The 8,459-nt window shown below is 32.9% G+C and overlaps 1 protein-coding gene across 1 annotated transcript; it reads left to right on the forward strand.

Moving 5' to 3' along the window:
• The first annotated feature begins 619 nt into the window (after positions 1 to 619).
• LOC146994197 (uncharacterized) lies at positions 620 to 8,222 on the forward strand. The gene is made up of 3 exons (XM_085826466.1): positions 620 to 700; positions 7,520 to 7,811; positions 7,933 to 8,222. Exons 1-3 carry the CDS (start codon positions 620 to 622, stop codon positions 8,220 to 8,222), a joined length of 663 nt encoding a protein of 220 aa, XP_085682592.1.
• Positions 8,223 to 8,459: the final 237 nt, after the last annotated feature.

Below are 8,459 nucleotides of genomic sequence, written 5' to 3' on the forward strand. Positions count from 1 at the left end.
CCTCCTCAGAACCTATATCTTCCAGTTCTTCCATACCGGTGCCGAAAGAAACTGATGATCCCCCTGTGTCGGATTTGCGCCCTTCTACAGTGTCAGTCTTCCTGTACCCACACAGACGACAAAAGAGCTCTTCTCGGAACGTTGGTATCGGAAGAAGTCAAACTGGCGATAAAGAAAGGTTACCGTGTCACACATGTAAGTATTCAAAGATTATTTAAATTGTTTGTCTTAACCCAAATTTATTTAAAATCTTTTGTCATAAATGAAATTTATTCTTTATTTCCTAGATTTACGAAGTGCATCATTTCAAAGAATCGTCTACTTCCCTGTTCCGTTCCTACATTGATCTCTTTCTGAAGATCAAACAGGAAAGTAGCGGATGGCCTTTAGAGTGTGTGACGGAAGAAGCAAGACTGAAGTATATTCACCAGTATGAAGAAAGGGAGGGCGTCAATTTGGACGCAGGAAAGATTTCCAAGAACCCTGGGTGTTACCAAGTTGGCCCTAAACAGTTTCTGGGGCAGGTAAGATGATTTCTTTTGTACTTGAATTTTTTGTAAACATTTTTATTTTTTTTAATTCGTTATGATTTATGTTGGATTTTTTTTTCAGATGGGGTATGAACATAAACAAAGGACAGCTTACTTATGTACATACGGTGCCGTACTTTAATAAGATGATGGCTGATCCTACCAAAAAAGTAAGTTTTCTGATCAATTTTATTCATCTATAAACTTCGACCTATTATTCATGCATTTTGAGCTGTCAACTCATGACTCCCCTGCTAAAAATGCCCCGTAGAAACCCATAAAATTTTTTACGGGGAATTGGCCTACGGGTACCCGTACAGCTCTGTGGGTACCCGTAGGCCAAATCCCCGTAAAAACCCACAGACAGAAACCCGTACAACTATACGGGTACCCGTAGGCCAAATCCCCGTAAAAACCCATAGAAAGAAACCCGTACGTTTGTACGGGTACCCGTAGGCCAAATTCCCGTAAAAACCCATAAAAAGAAACCCGTACGTTTGTACAGGTACCCATAGGCCGTATACCCGTAAAAACCCATAGAAAGAAACCTGCACGGCTGTATAGGTACCTGTAGGCGAAATACCCGTAAAAAACCTGTAAACAGAAACCCGTACGACTGTACGGTTACGAGTAGGCCAAATCTCTGTAGAACTGTAGGCACTATAAACAAAATCCCAGTAAAAACCCATAGCCAAAAATCAAAACTTTATATGCATATCCATTGGCCAAATTTCCTTAAAAAAAAATGGATATTCCGTAGGGTAATGCTTTGTAAAAACCAGTAAACAAAAGCATGTACACCTATACAGGCACCCATATGCCAAATCCTGTAAAAACCACTACACAAAAATCCACAGACCAATAAAGGTACCTCTTGGAAAAATCGCTGCACAAAACCCATAAACAGAACCAATAGCATTATACCATAGTGGAGTATCCATACATAGAATCGTGCATAGAACGGGTATCCATATACAGAATCCCTATAAAAAACAATACACAAAAATAGAACTGTAAATCAAATTTCCATAAAAACATAAACCAGCAGAAGTACATAATTAGCACTGATGAAATGTACAGAACTAAATTGCGGAGAAAGCATGTAAAGTAATTTTAAATAAAACTCAATGCGAATAAATAAAAATTTTAAAATATCTAGAAGCCTACGAGCCCGTCCTTCTTAATGCACGTCAATATCTATAAACATATTACAAAATATTTGTATAAATTCTCTTTACAAAATTTTAAACTACCTTCATATAGTTTTGAAAATAAAATGAATAGAAAGATAATAACCAAAGTCATGATTCACAACCATCGAATGATATATGTACATGTATATATGTAAGAAAAATAAGGAATATGCAAAAGATTAAATTAGCAGCGTAAAATTAATTTTCCTTCTCTATTCTAAAAATAGTTTCTTTCTGCACTGCATCATTTCGAGATTAATTCATGTCATATGACTCTTACATAATTTGATGTTGTAAAAGAAACTAAAACTCAAACAGCCAATTTTTTTAAAGCCAATAATTAAAGCCAAAAAGCCAATAATTTTACAGCAGTATTAACTATCAAAGACGAGTAAAAATGCATCGAGAACCAAAATTAACTCGGTCTGAATTAAGATTTCACCCTTAACATAACACATTTGCTTTTTACGCTTTGTATTAGCTGGATTGCAGTCTGTTTGCTCCTTGTTTCTTACTACAGTCAAAAGTCGTTAATTCGGACACCCATAATCCGGACCTCAAAGCTAAAAATTTTCTGCGCATGCGCCGCATTGACACATGTGCATAGGCGTTTACGTGTGCGCGTAAGACCTTTACGCGCACGCGCATATGTGTGTGCGCAAGTGCTGAATACGTTTTCGCGTGCGCGTTTAATGTATAACGGACGGTATAAACTAAAATTATACAATTATCTATTTCAGTAAATGTTGATGCTTGCATTATTCCTTAATCTTCGAATTGGATGCAGCTTATTATTTTTTGCAGACTGTAAGAGCAATTTTATAAAAGTAAACTTGAACTTTCGATTATGTCAATTTCCGATTCTGGAGCTCCCAAAGGATCTACAAAACGAAAGTATGTCTCGATGTCCGTCAAACAAAAAGTGGAATTGCTGCAAAAAATGGATAAAGACATGAAGAAGGTGACAGAGAGGTTAGTGAAAACGAAAAAATTTCGATTGACAAGTTAGTCGGTATTCTCGGCACAGCAATTACGGGACTTGAACAGCGGAGCTTTTTAACTGAACAAGAAGTTATGTCTGTTTATAGAATTAAAGAGAAAGTATTATCACATAAAACGAAACAACTTACATTGAAAGAAATGTTTAATAAAGTAAACAAATAAATATTAAGCTTCTTTTTTTTTGTAAATTTTGATACCCTTTAGATCATAATTGTTCTTTATTTCCTAAAATACGGTTTCATATTTTTAATTTTAGAATTTGTGCATGCCATCTTACGAGATTTAAACTGACGATCTATAATCTGGAAAAATCGATAATCCGGAATCGCCGAAGTCCTGACGAGTCCGGATTAATGACTTTTGACTGTACACATTTATCAAAAATGTTAATTTTTGGAATAGGCATAAATAATGTGCCAACTTGTTTGTGGCTGCAACATATTTGCTGAAAGAAAAGTTGAATTAAATCTACCTCGACTGCCAAATTTCTTATTCATTGTGGATTGGAGTTTCAACATCTCTAAGCCATCAAAATTCTTGCTGTTCATTACGGATTCAGCTGCTTGTATTCGACTACAGAATCTATTACATATATATATATATATAATATCATTTCATTTGATGGTTGCGAATCATTACTTTGACTCTATATATATTATTGATTTCATTATAAATATATACATATAGTACTATACCTCACTGCATATATTTGTATTTCAGTTCTTTAATTGGGAAATTAAACATTTGTATTTAATCACATCAGCTTGTTTAACAATTTGATACCTAATGAGAAATGTATTGCCAAAGGATGGTACTTTCTAGCATCTGCTTAAATTTTAAGTTACCTACAATGCACTAAACCAAATTAAAAAACAAAACTAGAAGAAACCCAAATTTTCAGGAAGAGAAACATTATTAACAAGCAAGCAAAAAGAATACGGGACTTGCAAATTAGAAACTTAACATAGAGTTCAAATTTAGCATACTTGCTATCCCCTTAAAGCTCGCTTACCAATGATAGTAACACCCTGCAGCTTATTATGACATGCATACACATAGATGTTTTGCGTGAAAGAAAGGATGAATCCAAGAATATAATGTAGTGAAAAAATAATAATATACAAACACTGTGTCGATCCCTTATTACAATACTTTGAATGTTACCTGTATCTCTCAAAAGATAAATGAAACATGAAGATAACATATAATGAACTTAATAGTACCCAAAATACAATAAATTATATTGTAACAAAATGAATTTAAAAAAATTTACAAGTTTCAACAAATACCAATTCTCAACACACAGTTCGGGAATTAAGAAAATATCTCATAGTGTATAATGTTTTATTCCGTATCTCACTTTTAGTGCTATATAATCTTCCACAGATTTTATATAAATAAAATCTATAACATAATGGGTATTTATAGTATATGTAGTTCTTGATGTAAAAAAGATCAACTTTTGTACTGTAAAAATTCCATCTATGTGAATAAGTATGAATATACTCATATACACGTAATTATACTAAATAACTAATTTAATGCAACTAAATTCCTATAGAAAAATGGGGAAAGTGTAGAATCGCCCACTGCTTGGCGTGTTTTTAAGAATTGCACATACTCGGTATCCATGTACACATCGACCTATTTTCACTTAAAAAACATCTCAGAATTGCACAAAAATGCCATTGTGCACTCCTTTGACTTTATTCATGTACACATCAACCTATTTTCGCTTAAAAAGTCAAAAGCAAATTGACAAAAATCCAATTCCTTTTACTTTTGTACAAAGTGCCAAATAAATAAGTGGGCGATTCTGCACTTTACCCGAAATACATAAAAATACCATTTACCTATATTTATTAATAATTTATTATTACACAAGGTTTTTCATATATCATCTCAAAGGAACATAAATTTAATTAAAGCGATGCATCATTGGAATAAATTTGAGTCAGTGTTTTACGTGCAAGTTATTTAGATTTCTATTGTAGAAAGAATACTTGAAATAATGCATAGAAATATTATTTTGAACCATAAAAATTCTCAATAGTAAAATTTAAAGTACTGAAAAGGTAGCTATTGTTTTTGACAGTAGATTATATAATATAAAAATACCTCATGCCGAGCATTTTCTGAAATTACAATGCTAAATGAAATTGATATAGTGCAGTATTTAGCAATAATAACTTTTTGTAAACAAATGTGGCTATATTCGCTTAATTGTAATGACAGTAATTTTAACTGCATTTGTATAAGGCTGTACAGAAGATTTATTTATATGGGTTTTCATCCGCAGAGAACAACCGGATTCCCTGTGGAAGTGCTTCCGAAAATAATGTTTAAATATTACTCTAACTATATTTGAAAGCAATGCTATAACAGTGCCCTTATGACTCATGATCCGAAGAGCTTTGGTTTTAAATGTCTCGTAAAAACTTTCAATTACTTCTGCAAAATTCATACCCACGTAAAAATTACTACACCGAAGTCAATTGATTATACAGCAAAACGTTCCTAAAACAATAACTCCACAATTCGAGATAATGCCAGTTTCCTGTAGCCTGACAAAACTATGAATGATTTTTAAGTCCTGTTATTTAATTATTGTCCTGACAAATGTGTCATTATCAGAGGTGGTCATTTAAGAAAATAACCACTACATGAGGTTTCAACTTAATGTAATTTTTTCAAATAAATAATTCACTTTTTATACTCCCAAGGCTAGTACATTTAATATTACATAAATCTTATTCACAAATCTATTTCTATTTCAAAAGCAATTTATGAAAAACACATTTGAAATTTTCTTCATCAAACTAATAATAATGAAAATTAAAGTATGCATAAAAATGATTATATGTGTTTTAACAAAATAGCACAAAATATTTAATGTAAAAATGTGGTTCTAGTATCATACTAGTTCAGAAAAATAGACCAAAAAGGAAAAACAATGTAAGCTACTATGATCATCTAAATTTTCACATAATTTTAGTAGTGGAATAAAGATTCCTTAAGCTTGTATGTCTTGTCTACCCCATTCAATAAGTAATAAACACATTAAATACTTCAAAGTTTATTTCATTAATAAAACTTACCTTTTTTGCTCGCGAAATATAATTAGTACATTTTTTAAAACATAAAAAAAAAAAAACATTCTTTTTGCTCGGCCACATCACATTAGTCGAAATATTCAAAATTGAATCATGCAAGATCATTTTTAAGTAAGGTATGCTCAAATTTATTAGTACATAATATTCAAATGATAAAGCATCTACATGAACAAGCTTTAAAAAAGTATTTCTAAACTGTAATCAAAAAAATAAATTTTCCAAAATACAGTTTCAGTAGAATGCAAAAACTACATTTCTGCATCTGCACACTGAAAAAAATTATCAAGCCTGAAATTATCACTTTTCAGTCTTTAAGCACATTGTTTTTCAGGACAAAAGTAAAGATGGAAAATCAATTTCACGCTCAGAAACTCCATTTCACAACTAGTCAGTTATCAGCAACGTTCTCTCAAACATTAGACACGATTACACGTGCATGGCTTTAGTGGTATATTCATAGTCAGTGCTGGTATTTTATTATTTATTACTAATTTCTAAACAGTAAAACATAGTAAAATTTGTAATACAGTAAATCCTAGTAAATAATATACTGCATTACTTCAACTACGAAGAAAATAACACCACCATCACACAACAATAACTAGAGCGGCGCCATATTGCTTGTTTGGGAAACTTCTGAGAGTGGGGGAGGGAGGGGGAATTTTTTTTTTTTCACGTCAGGGTTAACAGGGAGAAAAAATTTGCGATTGTGAATGAACTTGTTCGCGTTAAAGAGATGTTGGTTGATATCGGTGTTTATTTGTAATATCAGAAATGTAAGTGCTTATGTGTGTGTATTCAGAGAACCAACTCGTAGCAAAAACCACCTCCCTAAGACGACCGCCTCTGAAAGAAACCAGTATTTCTGAAAACATAAGTATACTTTGGTATTAAATATTCCTTCTGTAAAGCGACCATTCACAAAGAAAATTCTGCAAGTGTGTCTGGTCGCCTTAGAGAGATTCATTCCGTAGATGCAATCTCCCTAAGACGACCACCTCTAAAAGATAAACGTATATCTGAGAACGTGAGTATCTATTGGTATTGAGCATCACCTCTCTAAGGCGACCACTTACAAAGATGAATTCTTATTTGCGGCTGGTCGCCTTGGAGAGACCTCGTTGTGTGTGGTGTATATGATTACTGTTATTGTTTCCGAAAAAAAATTTAAATCAAATAAATAAGCATATTTAGTAAAAACCCTCTCTAAAACGACCACCTGCGTTTCCAGGTTACTCTGGTGATCTTAAAGAGATCATATTTTCATTCTGTTAATTTTATTGTTTACAAGAAGTATATTAACGTCAGATAAAAAAATAGCACAAACCCATATAAACCAACAAAAGATTTATTATTATATTGATACCAGTAAGAAAACCAGTAAAAGTCAATATAAACCTATACAAACCAGTACAAAGTTCTGCCATTGAATGTTGGTTGTATGGGTGTCAATTGATACCAGTAAGAAAAACCCACAGAGATCAATAGAAACCAGTAAAAGTCAATAGAGACCATCAAAAATTCTATAGGTACCAGTAGAAAGTTTTACTGGTTTCTATGGGTCATTTTGAAACCAGTAAAAAAAACCCACAGAGACCAACAGAAACCAGTAAAAGTCAACCATAAAAAGTTTTACTGGTTTCTATGGTGCATTTTTAGTAGGGTCTTCTATTCTTTTCAGATCAAAGATGTCTTTCTGCCCACGCCTGAGGTGGCTGCAATACAATGGGAGTCTGCCAAGGAGTTTGTGCCGCAGGATGCCTCAACCAACATTTTTCTAGCGACGTTTACGACAGCTTGGGCTCGCCTCAAGCTGTACAGTGAAATGGAGAAGCTGGGTCGAGACGTCCTGTATCATGACACAGACTCCATCATCTACGCTACCAACGGTCGCAATGATCCTCCCTTGGGTAACTTCTTAGGGGAATTTACAGACGAATTGGATGGAGATATCATCAAAACCTTCGTGTCAGGTAAGGACTTTAAAAAGTTCCTTATTTAATATGTACCAAAAAAAATGTTTAATGCATATTTTTCTGTTATGTCTTTTTCTCACCATGTTTTATTATTATTATTATTTTTTTTTTTTTTCAGGAGGTCCGAAAAACTATGCGTACCAGACGGCTACTGGGAAAACTTGTTGCAAAGTCAGAGGATTTTCTTTGAACTTCCGAAATTCCCCGCTCTTAAATTTTGAAGCCATCAAAAGTCTGGTATGTAGTCTGGACCAAAAGGATGTCATAGCTCTGCACAACCCCTCCAAAATCACCCGAGAACCAAAAAGAAGAAAAGTTGTGAATAAACCCGAAACAAAAATGTACAAAGTTGTGTTGGACAAAAGAGTGATTCAATCAGACTTTACCACCTTACCATTTGGCTTTTGAAAACGACTTTTGTAAAAATGTATGGTATGTACAAAAAAGTTTGTATGTAAAAGGATCATATGCACAATATCATGCATTTGCGTGTAAAAACTTATTTAGAAAAAAATAAACAGAAGTTTGAAAATTATAGTGTTCTTTTTTTGAAAAGAATTTCATAAAAGGTAAGTTTTTTTTAAATATTTTTTAGAAAATAATGGTTATGATTATGTATATATTAGTTTAATCAGGAGAAATGAT

Source organism: Stegodyphus dumicola, chromosome 11, assembly GCF_044657685.1.
Source record: "Stegodyphus dumicola isolate Sdum_Otavi_A_Nest chromosome 11, ASM4465768v1".
NCBI classification, from domain to species: Eukaryota; Metazoa; Arthropoda; class Arachnida; order Araneae; family Eresidae; genus Stegodyphus; species Stegodyphus dumicola.